Raw genomic sequence first — 22,759 nt, 5'->3', positions numbered from 1 at the left:
TCGTCAGCCTGGGAAGGCAGCTCATCTGAGAGAAGGAAAACTCTGATCCCAAACCTCCACTGCCTTGTGGCTACATCCAGTTAGGGAAGAGGCTTCAGGAGTCAACCTCGAGGCAAAATCCGGAGCCGGAATCCCTGAGGCAGTTCATGGCTGAACACAGTCACGTTCTGGCAACTCCTGCGACGTCACTGGAACCAACCGTATTGGCTTCTGCCTTTCCACTGGACCATTTCAGCGACGTGGAGAGGGGGAATTTGCTGCATGGGTAACAGCCTATCCTCCATATCTACTTTTACCCAGGCTTTGCGCACTGGAGAAGACACTCTGTTCCAGAACACTATTCAGAGCGCGATACCATGGTCTTCCAAGACTTGAAGGATGCCAACAAGGCTTTTCATTTCATGTTGGGAACAGTAATTCAGTTTGCATTTATGTCAATCTGCTGTTCCTGTTGCATCAAGTTTTTGCTGTATTTAAAAGTACTTTTGACTGAACTCTTGCTATAAGTAGCTACCTACAGGACCAGCTGTTATGCTTTTAATGAGTGGTTTTTATAATTGCATGCCTATTGTATTTTCACAATGTCTCTCAAACTGTAGGTCAGGATCCACTAGGTGGGTCATAAGCCAATTTCAGGTGGGTCCCCAATAATTTCAATATTTTATTTTTAATATATTAGGCTTGATGCTAATGTGACTGCGTTTGGAGAAATGTGACAGATCTGTACTTTTAACAGGCTACTATGTGTACGCCTTTAACAACGATAGTCAATGGGACTTACTCCTGGGTAAGTGTGGGTAGGATTGCAGCCTCCGATTGTTAAAAAATGTTCTTGCTTGATGATGTCACTTCCAGTCATGACATCACTTCTGGAGGGGCCTGACAGATTCTTATTCTAAAAAGTGGGTCCCAGTGCTAAAAGTTTGAGAACCACTGTGCTAGAGCCTAAGTGGCACATTGGACAGGGGCTTTTGTACTAGCATCCGGATGCCTATAATTTCTCTCTCTCTCTCAGAGTCACAGCCCAACCATGACTAAAGGAAGTGCCAGTGGAACACAGCGTGCTTTGCAGCAGCCCAGGGAGCCAGTGCACCTGCAGGAAGTCTGGAGCCTTCTCACATGTGCCAGCAGAGCAACTTGATTTTTCCACTGTTGCCAGTACAAAAAACTATAATGTGCAGGTATAGACGCCAGCTGCCAAACTGAATACTTGTAACTGCCTCCAAACACCTGCCACTGCAATATTTTCCACAGTGGTGGCCATTTTTTAACTCACACTGCTACAGGACAGTGCTATAAGCACAAGAAGTTACAGATATTCAAGATGGAAGCCACCAGGCAGCACATTATAGTTCCTGCTACCAACAACATGGCAGACAGCAAATTATATTAGCAACAGGGTGGCAGTGAAAAACAAGGCACAGTAAGAATGTTTTGCCTTTTTAAAATAATGCATGGTAACTAATGAGATTTGAAAAAAAATCAACTCCAGTGTACTAACTCATGTAGTGTTGAATTCCTTTCAGAGTATATGAAATCTGAACCAAATGGACCCCCATTTGGGTTCTATGAGTTCTGGAAACAAACATACACCCCTCATTTTAGGAAAAATTAGAACTCATAAAGAAGGTAGCACCAACTATGTGAGATATTGATCCTGTATACTGAGGGTTAAGGTTTATTTGTATAAGATTTTTTCCCATTTATACAACTGTCTGCACTCCACCTTTACTGCAAACAAAAGTTTATTTGTCCTTTATTCAGACAATGTTCCCTTGTACGCTATGTAATGAAACGTAGCAACACATGCCCACGTAGCCTTCCTCCTAGAACATAAGGAATACAGAAATCACTCCTTTACTGCCTCTTTTTCTTGCATTTCATGGTTTGGGTTTTTTTTTTAAATTAAACTTAGCATATGGGGTGTGTGTGTGTGTGTGTGTGTGTGTGTGTGTGTGTGTGTGTGTGTGTGTGTGTGTGTGTGTGTGTGTGTGTGTGTGTATCAATCATGTTAGGCCACTGGATGGACTTGTGTTGTGATGCAATGCAATTCATTCTGATCTTTCTGCTTCCTCTTTAAAACCCTGTATTACTTCTCAATATATATTTCACACAAAGTATTTCCCTATCTTACTTTCATTCACATATAGCCATCCTACTCTATTTACTCACTTTCTTTTGAGATACAGGGAATGAGGTGAGGAGTTCACACATGTAAAATTCAGCCCATATCTATTTCAAATACTTGGCAAACAGGGCTCTAGTCCTTTCTCAGTAACCACTTCCATCCAAGAACTTTGTACACGTACCCAATTCTGACACTTTAATAGCATTCTGATGGGAGACTTTGCTCCCACTTTTATACCCCAAAACCGGCATAATTGGGTTCCTAAGTCTAGAGCTGTAAACAGATTTGTCTTTGTGTAAATTTAAAAAGTGGGGGGGGGGGGGAGGTGGTAATAAAAATTCTAGCCCTCTTTGAAGCTCCTAAGTGGGAAGGTAGAGTTTTGGCCTGGAGAATTTCCTTGTATTCTGACAGTGTTGAAAAATCCACCTCCTACAGCCTTCTGCCCCATCACTACTGTGTCCACAAAGAGGTATCGGTTTTGTCATTTATAGGGAGCCTTAGGATTAATGAAGCCCTAACCATCTTTGGTCTTGAAAGAAAAACAAGAAAATACAATGAGGAAGAGGGCTGTCTGTCTGGCCCTGTGGTTCTTTCCAAAGTAGGATCCAATCCAGCTGGCATGACGTTAACAAGTAAACTTGGTAAGGCCACATGGCAAACATGTGGTTTATACTACCTAGGCTAGCAACCTTGCTCTTATACCAGCAACAGGTCCAGGAATATTTATTTTAAAAACAGTTTTATTATCCAAGCCAGTCCCATCTGCAAGGGGTAGACTGGAGAGTTGATCTTGTGATGGTGTGTAGCATGCAGTAGAGCTAATACAATGGCTAAGACTGAGTGCAAAGAGGTCCCAAGTTCAAGTCTCATCTCAACCATAAAGTCACCAGGCAGCTTTCAGCAAGCTATTGTTCTCCCAGCCTCAGACCCTTATTAGTAACATCTCTGCACATGAACTGGAGGTTGTCCATGACTTTGTGTACCTTGGCTCAACAATCTCCGACACTCTTTCTCTCGATACTGAGCTAAACAAATGCATCGGTAAAGCAGCTACCACGTTTTCCAGACTCACAAAGAGAGTCTGGTCCAACAAGAAGCTGACGGAACATACCAAGATCCAGGTCTACAGAGCTTGCGTCCTGAGTACACTTCTGTACTCCAGCGAGTCATGGTCTCTTTGCTCACAACAGGAGAGGAAACTAAACGCTTTCCACATGCGCTGCCTCCGACGCATTCTCGGCATCACCTGGCAGGACAAAGTTCCTAACAACACAGTCCTGGAATGTGCTGGAATCCCTAGCAGGTATGCACTGCTGAAACAGAGACGCCTGCGTTGGCTCGGTCATGTCGTGAGAATGGATGATGGCCGGATCCCAAAGGATCTCCTCTATGGAGAACTCGTGCAAGGAAAGCACCCTACATGTAGACCACAGCTGTGATACAAGGACATCTGCAAGACGGATCTGAAGGCCTTAGGAGTGAACAGGTGGGAAAGCCTGGCTTCTGAGCGGCCCGCTTGGAGGCAGGCTGTGCAGTATGGCCTTTCCCAGTTTGAAGAGACACTTTGCCAACAGTCTGAGGCAAAGAGGCAAAGAAGGAAGGCCCATAGCCAGGGAGACAGACCAGAGACAGACTGCACTTGCTCCTGGTGTGGAAGGGATTGTCACTCCCGAATTGGCCTTTTCAGCCACACTAGACGCTGTTCCAGAACCATCTTTCAGAGCGCGATACCATAGTCTTTCGAGACTGAAGGTTGCCAACAACAGGTAATACCAGCCTATATTACAGGATAGTAATTATGCAGACTACTGAGATAATGTTTGTGAAGCAATTTTAAACTGCTGAAGTGAATTATACAGGTTGAGTCTCATTATTCTGGAGGGTTCCCTTCCCAAAACTCAAGTGAATAGCAAAAATCACACTATAGCAAATCAATTTAAAAAACAAACTCCCTTTACACAGATGATTTAAAAACAGCCTTGCTGACCTTTGTGATGTTAACACAGAATTATTAAGAGGACAATCCAACAATCAGTCTCTTTCCAGGTGCTTAGAAAGGATTATCTTTCTTTCATGTGTTCAGGGGGAAGGGAGGGGGTCACTTGGAGAGAGAATGATTGATGGGTTGTCAGCTGGCTGCCCTCTCTCTAACTACTGTACTCTTTCTCCTTTAATTTAAAGGGCCTTCTCATCCTGCTGAGATAAAAATCTCTACAACTATAAGAAAAGCATTTTAAAGGGGTGCATTTTTCCCCTTCTCCAGGGATCAGCACATTCCTTCTTATTTGCAGTGACTACTTGTGTTGAGTCATATCCGTGTATAAAAAATCCATGTATAACACGGTTATACACATGTTCTAGGCCCTAAAAACATACACCTCAAAATGTGGCAGAATGTGTGTGTTGAAACCACTTCCCCTCACTTTAGAATGGCTGTCCATCATCACCCTAAGAATCCATATACTTATTCCATGTTCAATTGGGTAGTTGGCTGCATGCTCACCATCATGGGGACATTGCTCAGTAAGGCACATTCCTCCACGCAAAGGAAAGCACATTTGGGATCTGCGTGCTCTCATAAACAGCTTTAGAGTGGCTGTGACAATGTGAGAGAATACTTGAGACAAGGACAGACTCCAACTGTGCATCTGCCTCTCAGCTCCCTATGCCATGGTTTAATTGGAGACCTTTTTATGCACATTTTTGTATTGTTTCCTCCTGAATGATACTGAACAGGGACAACTACCTTCTTTCAGCCCGAGAGGGAACTGCATCCCCAGCTGAAAATGCTGACAGAGGTTTTTCTTAAGGGGGCTTCATTTCCAGAAGAGGTGGTGCCAGAATTCAAGTCATGCTTCCCTTGCTTCATCTCATCCTTATTTTTATTACTTTGCATGCTTGAAGCTTGGCACTGAAAACATATCTGGAGGGCTAAGCCCTGGTGAATTTGAGCTCCTATTAAACTTCGCCCATAGATTCAGAGCTTGTGCCAGCAACAAACCATGTCTTGTCCTCCAATTTCCTTTAATTCTCCTCCATTTGCTAATTAATCTCCTATCTATTTTTTGTTGTTTGGAGGTAAGGCTGTGCCCCTCCAACCTCCTGCTTCTGAAACTCCCCCCAGTTTTGCAATATCCAAGCAGGCAATGTTGTCAGGGTCCACTCCAGCCAAATGTAGGCATGAGGAGGCCAAGACTTGGTGTTGCTATGGTGTACTCCTTGGAAAAAGCTATGTTCTGGCATCAGCAGAAAGATATTAGTTGATTTATTTAGAATATGTATACAAGCATATGCATGGCTTTACCCTTCCATTTCCCTGTGCAGCAGAAAATTCTATACGCACAGTTTCCTTTGAAGAGAGTATTAGACAGCCATAACAAAATGTCATTCTAGTAATCTGTTTACAAATGTACCGACTGAGCACTCTGTGGGGATGAAGCAGCAAGCATATGGTCCATAATAAACCCACAGCAACATCTGTTGAGCCCCCTAACTATCCAAATTGGCTCCAATTTGGACTGATTCTTCCGAAGTGTCATAACTACAACCTGGATTTTAGGGGCCCAGGTTGCTGTCATTGGAAAGCTACAAGGCTCCATCCAGAGCAGAGGTTTTCAACCTTTTTCATCTCATGGCACACTGGCAAAGTACCAGAATTTTCAAGGGACACCACCAGTTTTTTGACAATTGACAAGACACACTGTACTGCTAATGGGGGGCTCACATCCCCCAATGGCCCTACTAATAAATGCATTAGTAGGGCCAAATTCCTCTCCCAAATTCCCACGGCACACCTGGGGATAATTCGCGGCACACTAATGTGCCACGGCACAGTGGGTGAAAATGGCTACTCCAGACCTACGATCAGGCTACTCTAACACATGCCGAAAGAGGACTTCTCTCTCCTCTGGAATGCTAGTCATCCTCTAGTGAGTTCAGCAACTCACTGGGACAAGATCATTTCTACTGCTGGGTATGGGAGACATGTAACCCAACAGAAGTCTTGGGACAATAATATGTGTGACAGAAAAACAACATCTGCTGCTTTAGCAGAAATCCCCCCATCTCCACCCTTCATTTCCCTCTTTTCCCTTCTCCTCAGGCTTTGTTTACTGATGCCAGAGCTGTTCAGATGAGCCCCTGCCAGGGAAGCTAGGTGTGGGAAAGGTTATTAGGAAATAGCTGCTACTTTTCCGGCTTCCCCGCCCCCACCCTTTTCCTCCCTAGCAGCTCTTTTTCTCTTGGGCTACAGCAATTCACACTTCAGCTCCAGCCAAAGCACACAGGCACACACCTCTCTGATCACTTCCTGCTCAAACAAAAGTCTGCTGGCTCATGCCACTGAACGTGGGCCAGGAAAGGCTCCGGGAGAGAAGACAATTGCTGCATCCAGGCTCAGGCCTTGTGCCAAAAGCAGGCTGCATTTCCAGGGTAGGGCGTTGGTGTCACCCTCTCACTTCCTCAGCAGCTCTATCCCCTCACATGCATCCTATTTACCAAATGACTTTGCTGTGCAAAACACTGGCCAGAGGACATGGCCTTGGCTAACCTTTCATTCTCTCTAACAATGTTATGTAAACATGCTGGAGGCAGTCCAAGAGGACTACTAATCAGAAGTACTGAAAGTGAATTAACCCGTCCTCAAAAGGTGCTATATTGCGCTCTGTCAAGCCCTTCAGCTTGGATCTATGGGACCAATCAACCGATTCATTAGTGCTGCCATATTAGCAAGTTGGCACTATAGCTACAGTTTCAAAATTCTTATATGTGTTATATCCTTCTATGCTTTGCCGCACTTTCATGATGGGGGAAAGACACTCTTGAAATAAAAGTGACTCATTTTTCTCATTCATAGCTGCAGTGGTAAATAAGCCAGAGAAGGCATCAATGCACCCCACAATCATGACTTATCATACTTTAAACTCCAGGGTTCAATTGGGTCACTTAGAGTAAAAATTATGCAGACATACCAGCAGTCACACGAGAATTATTTTTTCACAAGTAGACCCTTTTCAGAATGATGCTACCAAAAGGAAAGGGCCAATTTCATGGGTCTTTTTTGTAGAATCATCACCCTTCTTATCGTAGGCAAGATTCTTGCAAGTGGCCCTCTCCATAGGATTATGCTAGTGGTTCCCAAACTGTGAGCCCTGGCTCCCCAGGTTGCCACAGAAACCAGCCAGGAGAGTCACGGAATTCTCAAGAAAAACATGCCACTCTATACAATGTATAGGATTGTATTCCTAATGGAGAGCCACAGCCAATAGCGTACTAGATTAAGGGAGCCACCAGTCAAAAAAGTTTGAGAGCCACTGAATTATACTATTCACTCACAATCTTGAGTCATGAGCTAGGCGCTCATGAAAAGCTTACTGTGGGGATGAAGTAACAGAGACAGTCTCGCCAGAATCATTTTAGAAATACTTCAGGCATCACACCATTTCTCCCAGATTCAGTTATGCATCAAGGAAAGATGGAGGGTCAGTTTGTGATGCTGTAATGGTGCCTTCGGGAAATGAGACACGGGGGGCAGCTGTGCAGTTGGTGACACAATAATTTGCTCACTACAGTGACCAAGCTCTCCTTTAGATAATAATGAATGCTGGCTGTCTGACAGATCTGTCTACTTTTCATGTTACAATTCATTCAACAACTAAGAGGAAGTAGATTCATTGTTCAGCAACAAATATACTATTGTAACAGGTTAGTAGTCAGGAACACAGCCAGCCAGCCCTTTCTTAAGCTAAAAAGCCAAGAGACTAATTAATGGTTCTAAGCAACTCCCCAATTGTCCTGAGTGGGAGTTTCCAAATACTTTCAAGTGCATCTACCCAAGGGGGGGGGGGCTACTGGCAGAAGAAGATTCTTCCTCCTCCTCTACCTCTCTCAGCCACAGCCCAATAGGATTGGACTACCCTGCTGACAGTATGCAATTTCTGCCCCTCTGAAAAGCAGTCATAAAACATGCTCTAAGCTCTGGCTAACATGCTGTCGAAGCACCAGTAGGAAGGCCGGAGCTTTTCCGTGCATGTCGCCAGACCACTGGCCACCCACCAGTGCAGGTAAGCCAGCAGGGAAAGCAAAAACAGTAGGGGAGGGTGGAACTGGGCAGGCGGGGGGGACGACGACTGGGTGGGGAGAAGGGATGAGTGGAGGTGAGAAGGCTGTGGAAGGTGGAGGATCCAGCAGTAATGGTGCAAGCCAGATCCTATCCCCTCTACCAGCAGTCTGCCCACCCCCTTTAATCTACCCAGACATGCAGCAGTTAAAATGCTGGTACAGGTCCAAGGAGACCCATAGAAGGATGGGAGGCTTATGGAGGGGAAAGGGATTCTCCCCCCCCCCCCCATATACAGCAAGCACCTTTTCAGTGTGGCTGCACCAGAGGAAAGGGAAGGACAGGATTATTAAGACAAAGGGCAGCATAAGCAGGAGGGTTGGTAAAGCACAGGAACTGACATGGGAAGCCGATATATTATTATTATTATTAACAGTATATACTCAGATATACTTGAGACTGTGATGGAAGCAATGAGAAGGAACTGGCAATCAGCAGCTACAGATATGCCTAAAAACACATATAACTGATCTTACTTGCAGAAGCCTTCTACCTAACTGTTTCAACACTCAACCCTGTGTATTTGTGAATAAAGACACTGTAAGCCGCCAATAATTTCTCCTCTAAAGAAGCCTGAACAAGGGAAACTCTGTGCCCCAGAATGTCTTACTGTTCAGGAAGTGGGACATGTACAATTGATCAAATGGAGATAACTAATGAAAACACAATTCTCTCCCTCAACCAGTCATAAAAGGCTTTTATCATGGGAAGAAATCATTTCCAAGTAAATATCTAATCTTCCTTGGAGAAAGAGCCCAGTGGATCCTGGCATAGCTATACTCCTGCAGCCAAGTTGGCACTGGAAAAGATCTTTGATATGGAAATTTCAAGGCAATGTGTATAAAATCCTTGCAGACTTATGGTCCAATCCTATCCAACTTTTCAGTGCTGAGGCAGCCATGCCAAAGGGCTGGGCACTGCACTGTATGATGCAGGTACAGTCAATGAGGCTTCCTTCAGGGAAGGGAACACTTGTTCCCTTACCTCAGGACTGCATTGCAACTGCATCAGCACTGGAAAGTTGGATAGGATTGGGCTCTTACTTGCTTGCAACAAGATTGGAAATCATACACAAGTAGGAAAAGTCAAGTATCACCTGAAAGAGAGCAGTGAGATTGAAAGAAAAAAAAACACCACCACACAAAACGTGGTCTTGGTGAAAAGGACAAAAAAATGTCTGAGCCTCACACTGTCGATTTTACAGAAGACTGGTTTCCATTCATCTCATTCATGAACAAGCAGCCACTGACTAAATGTTTTCCTGGGTGAGACTTGTCATTCTGGTCAGATATATTTGTAATAACTTATCCTTAATTAGAGCATTTTTAATTCTAAATCTACACCCTGCTTTTGTATTTAAGATGCACATATCTCCTTTTTGTTACCATCTTTGTATTTTACTAATTTCTTTTTCAGGAAAAGTTCTTTTTCTTCAATAAAAGCATTCTTAAAAAAAAGAGATGGGAGGCAAATCTGTTATGATGCCTGATGCAATCACTGATGTGCGCTAGACACTATTAAAAATTAATCGGAATTCAAACTGTGGTACTTTAGGGGGTATGTGATAACCAAGCCAACTACAGGTCCAGCCTATTTATACACGCAAATGAGAAGGAATGTGCTAATCCCTGGAGAAGGGGAAAAATGCATCCCTTTAAAATCAGTTTAAAAAACTGAATAGTCCTTTAACAATTGCCTCCTTAAATGAGAGAGAGAAAGAGGGCAGCTGGTTGACAATCCATCAATCTTTCTCTCCAGCGGCCCCTCCCTTCCCCCTGAGCACGTGAAAGAAAGGTGATCACTTTGCATTGGTGAAGGGAGGGGCTGAGTGAAGTGCTGATGGATTGTCTTCTTAATGACTCTTATCTTAGAGTCAAAAGGTCAACAAGGCTGTTTTTAAATCACCAGAGCAAAGAAACTTTGTTTTTTACATTGATTTGCTATAGTGCTTATTTTGCTATCCATCTGAGTGCTTGGAATGGAACCCACACGAATAATGAGGTTCAACCTGTTAAACTGTGGACTCTGCTCCATACTAATTTGACTACTTTTGTTTGCAAGACCAAAGATGTTCCTTTTATACTGAAGGAGCCACTCCAAAAGACCAGTACATACCTTGCTGCATCAGCTTTATTGCAACCATACAGCCAAATGTTCATTTAAAACCCTAAAACACATAATACTACAGTGGTGGCAGAGATATATTTGGTTATTTAGACAACTGACATTAATATTTACTTCAGTTGTATTAAGAATCTGAAATAAAAGTGTCACCTTTGAAGGTTGATTCATATAGAATTTGATCTCATCTACTGACAAAACAATAGGACTTACAATGAACACAAAGGAACTTACTTCTGAGTAAGTATACATTGGATGATCATGATAGGGGCCTCTCACTTGATCAGACCTCTCCTCTTGGTTGGAATTGTGCGGAGGATAGGAGAGGAGGAAGAGGAGCAGCTAAGAGTGAATGAAAAAGAAGGGACAGGAAAGAAGGAACTCCTTGCCACAGGATGTGGTGCTGGCGTCTAGCCTAGACGCCTTTAAAAGGGGATTGGACGAGTTTCTGGAGGAAAAATCCATTATGGGGTACAAGCCATGATGAGTATGCACAACCTCCTGATTTTAGGAATGGGTTAAGTCAGAATGCCAGATGTAGGGGAGGGCACCAGGATGAGGTCTCTTGTTATCTGGTGTGCTCCCTGGGGCATTTGGTGGGCCGCTGTGAGATACAGGAAGCTGGACTAGATGGGCCTATGGCCTGATCCAGTGGGGCTGTTCTTATGTTCTTATGTTCTTATGAAATTGCCCTCCTTTGTTGTCTCTGCCTGGACTACCATCCTGTAGTAGCTACCATCCTCACCATCTGGAAGTGAGGGTCCAATCCTAAACCCTCCCTGTGCTGGCACCAGGTGCCATAAACAGGGTTTCTGGGCAGGAGAAGAGACATTCCGGGGCAGAGGGAGGAACAGGGGTGGGACCAGCAGAGCCCTGCTCTGCCAGATGTTGTGCTCCCAGTTGGGCAAAACAGCCAGCACAGGCTGAAGAAGACCCCTTGTGGGGCCTGTGCCCTTACCTGGGGAAGGGGACAAATGTCTCTTTCCCCCAAGGAGACTTCAACAGCTGCCACGGCGCCCATAAGATGTAGAAGTAGCCATTTCTACACCCTTGCTCCTCTGGGCACCAAACAGTTTAGGATTGGACTTTGAGCCACCTGAACACAGTTGAACTTAGTATGGTAATATAAGCAGACATCTCCCCAGATCTTACAGAAAAAATATCAAGCAAAAGCCACTTTCGATGCCATCTCTTCCACTTGCCACAAGCAAGTGGAAGAGATGGCTGCCCTTTTAAGCTGGAGAGAAGGACCTGTGGTGAAGAACAGCTCTGCCAACACCAACCAAACTTATGGATATTGAGAACCACGTGGGTTTTGCAACCATATGTTAAACTACTGATGAGGAAATATCCAATCTCGTGGATTAGGAGGTCAGTGAGCAGTAAAGAGATACTTGGCTATTCTGTGGCACAAAACCCACTGAATAAGGATAAAGAAACCTATGAGATTCTTGTTTCCTTCTTACTCAATTGTAAATGGCTATTACTGTGTGAATTTCTGCATCTGTAGTTTGGGCCTATGACAGCTACTCTTCTGGAAGTGGGTATCTATTGATAAGTCACAATGAATCACAGCTGAGAATATGATCTGCCTCCATAAAAACAGACTCCATGGGAGGTGAGCAAGGCAAGGAGTTCTGGGTGTAGTGTTTGAGCTGCGGCAGCTACGCCACACATGATATAACTCAGCATTTGCTACTATAGTCATCAGTAATGAAGACAAACTTATAAATTTTATGCTTTTATAACAGCCTGATGCACTCCAGGCTGTTCAAATAAAGTGGTCAAAGATTTCATTCAAGCTCATTCAACTGTTGCACTTACTGCTTAGATCCACTCTGAAGCCTTTGGAACACCTGGCCATTAAAGATGGATCCCCTTGCAGTTTTGTGACTCAGGAACAACCACTGGCTAAGTTCCAAATGTGATTGTTTCTCCTTAACCACATGAAATACCTTAGCAATTTCAGCTAGAGAAGTTTATTGTTCAGCTTAAACTGTTACAGAATCATGATAAGCCTCTTCTCACTGATTCTGGGTTATTTCTTTTTTTGTGTCAGTCAACTCCACAACAGAAGAGGGGATCACTGGTACTAATAGTTTTCAACGGTAACAACTGTGCATAGAGAAGGTTTCTTGCATATGTTTCAAAACCAGTTTTTTCTTAAGGGGAAAAAAAGGCTTCAGTTCCATCTTCTGGTCTTACATGCATGTGTCCAGTTTCATGCACTGGGAATGAAACCTACTCTAAATACACAGTCGCAGATTTTTTCCCTATTTTCTCCCACAGCTGTTGAAACCCTTTTGTTGCTTCTGATGCTGGGAAATCCCTTTGAAATTTCAATGATAAATAAGCACAGAGAGATAATTATCTACATAAATAATTGACAAATTATCATAAAAATACTCCCCTACTTAGAGTGTTCTACGACTACTTACAATGCAGCCTTGGCACATGACTCTGTGTGTGACATCTCTATCCATCAAGGTGAGGTTCGCCTGAATATTGCAGGTGCACCTCTTCTTCCCGCATCACATGCAGCAGTTATTAGACGTTGTTGCTTCTAAACACATTTACAGTCATAAGCCATATCAAACAGTTTGGACATGTTTGAAGCATTTAATAGCTCTCAGTGAAATATCACTCTTTTAAAGAAGTTTGTACACACACCTACAGCAGCAAAATGGAAACAAGTGTCTCTTATGCATTCATATACACACTCTTCTAAACCCAGATTAAGCTGAACTGGGGTACCAACTAGGACTAGCCCATGAGAGCTGCATCAGCAACAGATTGCGAGAGATCAGAGGGGATGGTGGATTTGGAGTGCCTTCCTCCCTCCCCCCAAATCTTCTGCCACCACTACCACCTCCCTCCAACCTGTCACCAAAGCAAGCTGTAATTCTCACTCACTTGACTGAGAAGCAGATCATTCCCATTCTCAAGGTGCTCCTCATGCGCTGTCACAAAACCTGGGAGTGTGGAACTTCCAGTTTTATTTATTTTCTCACAGGAACAATGTCACGCTATAAATAAATAAAACTGGAAGTCCTGCTATTCCAGGTTTGTTGATAGTGCACAAGGAGCACACTAAGGGTTTTTGTTCTAGTGCAAAGGCAGCAGACTCGAGACAGTATCAGGTGGTTTTCCAAGTCATGCTGCTCTTGGCACCAATTCGATATGCTAACACCAAATAACTACCATACTGTTCTTCTTACACAGGCACTGGGACAGTGACAATTGCTAACTGGAATCCATTGTAGGAAAGCAAGTGTCCCAAACTGGAAAGAAATATTCGGTAGTGACCCTTTATCATGTTAGGGCTCAATTCTGCCTAAAAGATATGCTACCTGTCCTGTCAATCATAAGAGCTTGCACGCGTGCATAAGTAAGTAACACACTGTGATGGTCATTCAGGAGCGAGGGAAAGGCATTCTGCACATACACAGGAGGCACATCTCATATTCTAGGTTCCAGATTCTGGAACAGAGCCCTAATGTGTTACATTATGCATTGTGTCCATCATGGGGATGATGTGAAGGCCTCCCGTGCTGGGTGACACAAACCCTACTAATGCCACCACTTTTCAAAGCCTATTTTCCTTCCCCATTTCTTACAAACACACTCTTCTGGGATCCTTCTGGCCAACAGTTCTAGGGGAAGAAGATGCTAATAAGCAATGGGACAGGTTTAACTTTGCTATACAGTGTTTTATTTATAGTTTCTCAAGCTTGTGAGGTGCCTCCCCTCCTCCCTGAACTATAGCAATCCGTTTTACAGCTGAGGGCAGGGATAACTGTTGCCTGTAATATTTCTGAGAGGGTTAAGTCACTGAAGTCTGGTCAAGTCTAGAAACTTCCGTCAGAAGGGTTTGCTCCTGTTATGCAGTTAAGGGAATGAATCAACACACGCACACACAAGGAAGAACGGTTGAAGTAAAGTGATGTGATACAGAGAAGAGGGACTTTGGTGCCTTTAAAACTATTTTCCTTTCCAGGCTGCCACTTATTTAGGCATTTCCACAGTACTAGTGTTAGAAAAAAAATACCACCCTGAAGATGATGGTAGCAATGAATGGTGGAACTCAGCTAGCAAGTCAACACAGGCTTCATTTTTATGCTGTCCTCATCAGGCTGTCATGTGTGTGGTAGAAAAGCACGTATTTTCTCACAGATTCTTAAGCCATTACATGCTGCCTTTCAAAGTTTAAAACTATGGAGCCAAACACTTTTATAGGAAATGGGCTGTGTTTCCTTTATGGAATACCTTGCCAAGTTGGGACATGGGGGCACTGTTCTGAAGTTGCTCTGGTCTTTCCTGAAGGTGGTACTGGACTGCAGCTTGATGCCTTAGCCATTTACTTCAAACAAATTTGCTTTGATGTGATTTTTGCCATCCACATGAGTTCTGGGAACAGAAACCTCGCGAATGATGAGACTCAACCTGTATAAGGGGCTGTAGCTCAACAGAAAGCATCTGCTTGGCATGCAGAAGGTTCCAGGTTCAGTCCTTAGCTTCTCCAAGTAAGGCAAATAATTCCTATCTGAAACCCTGGACTGCTGCTGTCAAGTTAGTGTTGACAATACTGAGCTCAATGGACCAAGAAGTCTGGCTCTGTAGAAAACTCCATAGAATTTCCTTATAATAAGGAAATAAAATGGTGCACTTAATTGGTTCCCCCCACTACATCGCTCCACATTCAAGAGACAGATAAATATGGAGTAAGTCGCAAAACAGCAGATGGATAAAAGAATTACAACAGTATCTCAAAAGATGTGTGTAAACAGTGAACAAAAGTTGCAAAAAATATACCCAGCACTATTAATATCCTGCCTGACAGGGTGAGCCACACAACAAAAAAAGCCATCAAGAATTCATGTTAAAATGAGTGACTGTGGTTTGGCTTTTGCTTCACCACTACAGTTTATGAAAGATGTATCCAGGACCTGCATCACAAACATCTTTCTTCAAATAAAAAATGATGCTCAGAGGTATGGATGGAAGAGAGCTGTAATGCCAGAAGGCCCAAGATTAGAACACTTTAAACCTTGTTAATCTTAATACTTATAAACTGCTACTCTCTTGACACCCAGATTCTCCAGAAAGTTAGGCTGTGTTTCCAGGTTGGCTGCTGCCTGACATCCTTGCCATTTAAAAGCTCAAATCCAAAGATACCTTTCAGGCTTCAGCCCATGCGATTTAAACTATCAATTCAACTTGTGAAACTTGCAGCACCAGAAGATGATAAAAAGCACATTGTTGCCACAAAGCACACTTATTCCAGCACACCATGGACGAAACCAAGTCAAAACCTCATCCAATTACGGCCTCATATAGCACCTTCCATGTTTGGGAGAGGGACTGGGGGTTTGGGGAGCAATTCCTTCTCTGCTTTATGACTGATTTTAAGAGTTCTTCCAGATCCTCCTCTGTTTCCTGTTCAGTCAATAAATCTGTGCAAAGAAAAACATATGTTCTTACAATAGCCCACATTGCCAGCAGGCACACAACCAGCTTGGCACATGCTGTGTAGACCACCAACTGCAGCAGCACTTCATTACAAGGAGTATGCGTGATGCCAGATGGGAAGAGAAAAATGGGGAGCTAGCCAAGGCAGACTAGAATCATGGCCTTGTGCCAATTTCACAATTGATGGGGTACAGATCCACTATACCAGCATCCTCTAATATGCAAAGAGGCCTTCCTTCTTCATTCCATGAATCTGGGACATGGCAGAATAACTAACTCAAGAAGTTCATTTCAATCGGGTGTAAACCGAGCCAATGCCAAGCTAGAAACTGGTGAAATAAAATTAAAGATCAGCCAAAAGATGTATTGCTCTGATCCAATATGTAGAGAAGTCTAAAAATTTGTGGGTGCCACCTTCCCACACACAGGAAGTGTACAAAAGCATACTCCAATTAATATATTGAGGTTTGTGGTCCAAAGTGTTCAACACGCTTAGAACACAAACTCTATCTCTATCTGTATTTGTGAGATACAGGAAGCTGGACTAGATGGGCCTATGGCCTGATCCAGTGGGGCTGTTCTTATGTTCTAGAACTCAGTAAGCACTCCGTAAAACTGGCAAGCTGTTATCCCTTGCAAACACAAATTAAAATATCAGGACCTGGCCAAGGGTGAGTGCTGAATGGCTGGATATCTTAACAAAGGTTATAGTAGATCACTTGCCTATTAAATATTCATCTGTCAATAGGACATGTAAGGTGATATGTGTGGTCAGAGGTCAAGCATGGGTCAACAGCAACAGGATCAAAACAATGGTGTACCAGAAGAGATGGGAACCCAGGGGAGAAGAGGACAAAAGAACAATGTTCTAAGGTCAGAGGGCAAGCAAGTAAAACCAGAAAAAAAAAAAATGTGAGAGCAGCACATCTGTGTGGAGGTATAATAAATAATCAGCTGAGGCAACCTTTGCTTGCTCACTTTTCCATTTGACATTACATGATTTTTGTGCCCTGAATAGCCAATGAGAAGCAATCATATGATGAAAATACAGAAAACAAATCTCTATAATCCAATGAAGGAAAAAGGTTATGAACCATTGTGATCACAATCAGATAATCTATCCTATGATTAAAGGTGTTTGAAAATGGTGTTATTGTATTTTCTTTACTCAGAAATAAGCCCATTGTATTCAGCAAGATTTAAATTATCTTACCAGAAACAAACACCTCTACCACCAACTCCATAATCTCTGTATGATTAAGGGCAAAATCATACATTACATTAAATAGTAATTATAGCTGACACGTTTAGTTTTCATTTACTAAAGAACAGCCATGGGATGGGAGCAAGAAGAATCTAGATCAGTGGTTCTCAAACGTTTTAGCACAGGAACCCACTTTCTAGAATGACAGTCTATCCAGGACCCACCAGAAGAGGTGTTATGACAAATTAAAATAATAATAAATAATTAAAGTAAATAATGAAATAAGGGAAGATGAGAGGTGTAAGACAGCCCTGCTCACCAAGTAAATTCTCTCTGTGGCCTGCCTGCAATAACCTCACCCCGCCCTCCCCCCCCCCCCAAAAAAAAAAATTAGTAAGATTTTCAGCCCTACCCAGTACCCAGTTGAAGTTCTTTTACTTAAACCAGTTCAGTATGATTTGGGATAAAATCAGTTTTAAATTCAACCAGTTTTTTGTTTGGGCTGGATTGAGATTCAAAGCTTCCTTCTAAACAGCATTAAAATCCCAGGATGGAGAGCACATGAGGCTCCATGGGGAAGAATGAGTCTTTTCCAGACTCTTTTCCATAAAACTGTGGTTCCCAAACCTGTTAGCACCAGAACTCACTGTTTAAATGACACACCAGCAGGACCCACCTAGCCTTACAAGTCTAAAAAAGAAAAAAATTCACTTCACCAGCTCAAGCCTCTTTTTAAATCCTTTTTGGCAGGGAGGGGCTGCCTTCTTGGAGCACTTGTTGAGCTCCACTTTCATCAGATCAGTACCATTCTGGTAGCCTTGCATTCCCCTTGGCCTGACCTTCAACAGGTGAGCCAAGGCACATTTGCTTACTTGTGAGTAAATGCAAACGTGTAGTTTAGTTTTGCCTTGCATAAGGCTCAATACATTTGTCAGCTTGGAGGGAGGGACTTTCTTCTTGGGTGTTTTTTGGGGGCTGCGTTCATCAGATTAGGACCATTCTGGTGGTTCTGGATTCCTCTTTGCCTGCCCTTTGCAGTGAATCAAGGCACAGCCATCTACTCATGAGTAAATATGCAATGTGGCTCACAGCCCAATCCTAACTTGTGCTCGAACAGTCAGGCCAGCGGGCCTGCGCTGTATCCAGCACAAGTTTAGGGCCAGAATTGGAACAACCTGAAGCAAGAGGAAAACTTTCCCCTTACCCCATGACACACTGCACTGTTCCCAAAGGATCTACTGGGATCTGCACCTCCTCAAGAGGTGGCGTAAATTCGAGCAGAATGGAGCTGCCAGAGGCCACCCAGGAATGGGGTCAACATCCAGCATAACCGCTAGATCCTGGCCCCGCCTCCTGCTCCCTGCCTGCCCGCCTCCAGGAACGCCTGCCGCCCACCCTCCCCCATCCCAGAATGCCTCCTCCTTTCTCATGCTCCCTCAGACCCCTGCATCAGCCAAGCTCAGCAGATGCACACTTACCCCAAGGGGCCTGGATCCAGCACAGGGATGCCAGTGCAACTCCTTGCCCTGGCCTCCCCGACTCTAAAGTTAATGCAAACATGCCTTATGGTACATTTGTAACACTCCCAAGTTGGCACAAATGACTTGTGCACACCTAACCCAGGGGTTAGGATTGCGCCGTCAGTTTCACTGCCCATAGGGGCTCCATGCATTTTTTCCTCAACTATCAGCTTGTCAGTTTCAGCCCTGCCACCCACCAACAATCAGATCACAACCAACCGTTTTAGAAACCCTGATTTAGATTAAGAGTACAGTGAGGGTTAAAACTCTCCATGCCATGCTCCCAATCCGGACTGGGCCTCCACAAACATCTATTTAGTAAAGAAAAGTGAAGTACATCAGTTCTAATGACATGCTTGATGCAACATGTAGACTGGACTCCAAAATCATAATTTCTAGAACCTCATAGAGATTCCTATGGGAGGTCAGTCTTTAACTTGGCAGTAACTACACAGAAAGCAATTGGTCCTCTCAAGTGAAAACTTGATAAGGAAAGCCTGGTGTTTCTAAACCTTAGAAGTGGAACCAATGTCCTTATACTTACTTCTTCCATCAAACATTGTAGTGCTTTTAAAATCCTTGCCAGAAATTTGGAGAGAATAAAGATAATAAAATAAAATTTCAAAAAGGGGAAAAACGCTATTCAACTGCCCTAAGACAGTCCCACGATAAGAGCAGCCAAGATGTGTCTCAGAAAGGTAAAACATCCAAACACAATGAATATTTACTGAGCTGATCACAGGAACTTCTGACTCCTCTAGTGCAGTGAAGACAGGATTTTGTTGATGAAGTAAAAAATAAAAAAGGGAAAAAAAGGCTGACCCACATTTTAATGCTTAGCACAATGATATGCTCATGACTTTTACAAATATAGAGCAGCAGCGTTTTATTGTACGTTTTACAAAGCAGATGGCAAATATCAAAGGCCAAACTGTAGCCTTTGGGCATACTTCAAGAGGTCCAGCAAAATACTTGGCTCACTAGGGATTCTCTGTCTGCGTCTCAAAAGGCTTCTCTGTCTAATGACTTTGTAATGTACACTCACACACATTAGACTCCAAAGTGGAGTTCCTAGTATACAACACACAGCTTTTCCCCCCAAACATTTCCAGGTTGTTGATTTACACTGGCACACTTACAGACTGAAGCTTTCTAATTCAATTAAAATCTCAGCCCAGCCAATCAATACAAATGTGGCCTGCTTTCATGTTCATCTGTACAAAGCAGAGGCCACAGCTATGGGCAAGCCAGGCCCAGGAGGCAAATTCTGCAGCCTACAAGCCTAGTTTCCATTCTAAGCTACCACTGCTTTAAACACTCACTGCCATCTCATTTGGATTTTGCTAAGACAACAGCAGCATCAGGGAGCGGCTTCACACATGACCTTTTCCTACATGGAGATAATCTCAGGGTCAAACTACATGTCACTTTACAAGCATGTGCTTGATTTGTTTTTAAAAGTTAGTAGCTGTAAGCAAACCTTCCAAGAAACAGGACTCAGGGCTGGGGGGAAGGTGGCAGAAGGCATATATGAACTTAATATGTAACCTTTGGAAGCCTCTCTTTGATTTACCTATAAACCAACCTTCACAGTTATCATTGCTTTGCACTGCAATGAAAGTCTCTAAACAAGCCTGAAAGGCAATACTCCAGACCTTTTCTACCTGCCTTCTCCTATTAAACATAATAAGCGCACAACCAAAAACTCACCACAAGCTCAGAGAACCTTGCATTGAGCTCCTCCGCTGGAGGAATTGGAACAGAGAACTCCAGGAACTGCAGGGGGTTATTGTCCTTGAGGTTGATTTCAGGCAGATCACTGCCTCCAAAGCAGCAAAGAAACCCCAAAGCATGACGATTCCTTTTTCGGGGAGCCATGGTCATTGTGGTGTGTGGGGTGCTATCTAACGATCATGATCTGCAGAGAAAGTAGGAAAAGAACTCTTGAAATGTAATCAAGAACCCAAACAAGAATTTTTAGTCACATTTTAATCACAACCACTAATGAATAGTTTAAAAAAAGAAGTCAGAGATTGACATAGATCTGGATTATATTAGAACTGATTGGAACAGTGGTCTTCAAACTTTTTCATACCTCCACCCTATTAAATAAAGTACAAGACTGGGGACCCACTGTCAATCCCTCCCTTACCCAGGACTCCATCTGCCCACCCCCATCACTGCCCATTCCCCACCCCTATTATGCCCTCCCAACATGGCTCACTGTAACCAAATATTTTTATTAGAGAGAGCAAAAAAAATTACCATGCAGCCTGAAACTAGTGAAAGCTATTTTAGCACAGTTTCTAAGAACCTGAGCAGGACTGTGTCCTGTACCACAATCTCCTGGCACCTGAATGGGTACACCAGATGCCTCCCCCTTTACCTGGTGGTACTCTAGTCCAGTAGTCTTCAACCTTTTCCGTCCCTGTCATTTGCTGGGACGCCACACCTGAGACTTTGCGACTCCATTGGGGTCGAGACTACAAGATTGAAGAACACTGGCTTGGACCTATTAAACCCTTTCATTCATTGTCTTTATATGTATTTTACCTGTAGAGAAGGATAAACAACTAAACTCTTCTCTTTCTGCTCAGTTCAGCTCCTTTTCATAGCCTTATCAGACATTCTCCAAATATAAAGAATCTCCAAGCCTAAAGAACACTGAGGCCATGCCTGGCAAGCCTCAACCAGAAGAGCAGCTAACCCCACTGCCTGTTTTCTTTAGAAAGAGCTGTTCATATGCAATGATAAATGCTGTCCACAGGGAGCAAACCTCTCCACTGGCATCCAATGTCATTCTCCTATTTACAATGAACAGGCACAGAGGATGCTGGGAACCAACACACCCTGCTTGTACTCAGTGTAAACTGAAGAGAGGTGGAGGGGGAGGCTGTATGCAAAAATCTTAGCAAGTAGATGGAAGAGGCAAAAGGGCAGGTTCCAAATCTCCTGTCTCTGCCTACTGGGTACTTCGTAAGCACCACATAGACAGGGAGAAGTGATTTGGAGCTGCAGCAGCTTTTTCCTATGCCTTCTTCCAGCAGTGCTGGAGAAGGAGGCTGCCACTCGCTCCCAGCAAGTTGGTACAGTGTGCCCAATGGAGCAGCAGGTGGGAGAGGGGGCAGACAGATAGGTGGGGTGCTCATCAGCTCACTGCCCTTCCAAAAGAGCAGTTACACGCAAACATCTCAGGTGGCCTTATAGTTGTGCCACCTCTGCCAGGACAGTGGGGTGGCAGGGCTTTGGCTTGTTGGGTGTGTTTACTGTATTCTGTAAGTGTAGAGATTGTCTATGTTTACAGAAATGTCTGAAAAGCACTTGAATCATCCCTGGTTTTATCATATGTGTCAGGTGGGATGAGGAATCCTGCATATTAGGGCTGATATTTCATTAGAATGAAATATTATAAGCTTTTAAAAATTTAGTTAGCACACAAAGAAGAAAGCAAGAGAATAGATGCAAAACTGTACAAATAAATAATCTGTGTAAATTAAAAGTTCCGTGAAAGATTATGAACTGTAGGAAAACTGGGGCACAAAAGAGGAGCTAGTGGAATCAGGTAGCATGACAGCTTGGGGCCGTTTATGATAACTCATAATAGGTGAAACTACCACACTCCAAACTATACTAGTTTGATAACTACCCTTGCTTAACACACTAGTCGTAGTAGATGGTTTGACACAGACGTGAAGTCACAACAAACTCATGAACCCATTTGTATGCTCTTACAAGAATTGCTCAACTTCAGTCTCCCAGGCTGAATATCAACAACAATAATAAGCTACCTTATATATTTGCTTCAAGATAATGATCGTAAAACAGTGTCTAAACTCATGGCCAGTTGCAATGCAACGTCTCCCTTCTTGGGAATGTTTATAGAATGGGAAAATATATGTAAGAAAAAATGAAAATTACAGTGGAAAATTTAAAAAAAACAAAAACCTAAATTTTTCAAAAAGATAAGCAATTTATATTTGATTGCATATGGATTTTTCCTGAGAAATGCTTTTGGTCTTTCAATCTCTATTCCACCATATGAATCATTTCAAAAGCTTCTTCAACAGAAGAATAAGTTATGCTGGAAGAGGCTATTAAAGTATCACATTAATTCCAGCCTGGAAGAAGTAGGAAGCCATAGGCATTATTAGTGACAGATTTCAAATTACAAATCTGTGGTTGAGGCAAAGAATTACATG

General features: G+C 43.3%; 1 protein-coding gene across 6 annotated transcripts in view; it reads right to left on the bottom strand.

The window, feature by feature from the left end:
- DAAM2 (dishevelled associated activator of morphogenesis 2) overlaps positions 1-22,759 on the bottom strand; it is a 247,532-nt gene that overhangs the window by 123,653 nt on the left and 101,120 nt on the right. For all 6 annotated transcript variants that reach the window (XM_066618643.1, XM_066618647.1, XM_066618644.1 and 3 more), the window contains one exon: positions 20,271-20,478. In XM_066618643.1, coding sequence (XP_066474740.1) covers positions 20,271-20,444 — 174 coding nt within the window. In that variant the 5' untranslated portion in view covers positions 20,445-20,478. The remainder of the gene's footprint in view (positions 1-20,270; positions 20,479-22,759) is intronic.

Source organism: Tiliqua scincoides, chromosome 1 (genome assembly GCF_035046505.1).
Source record: "Tiliqua scincoides isolate rTilSci1 chromosome 1, rTilSci1.hap2, whole genome shotgun sequence".
NCBI lineage: Eukaryota > Metazoa > Chordata > Lepidosauria > Squamata > Scincidae > Tiliqua > Tiliqua scincoides.
Note: the sequence above shows the minus strand (reverse complement) of the source record. Positions and strands in the feature narration are given on the sequence as shown.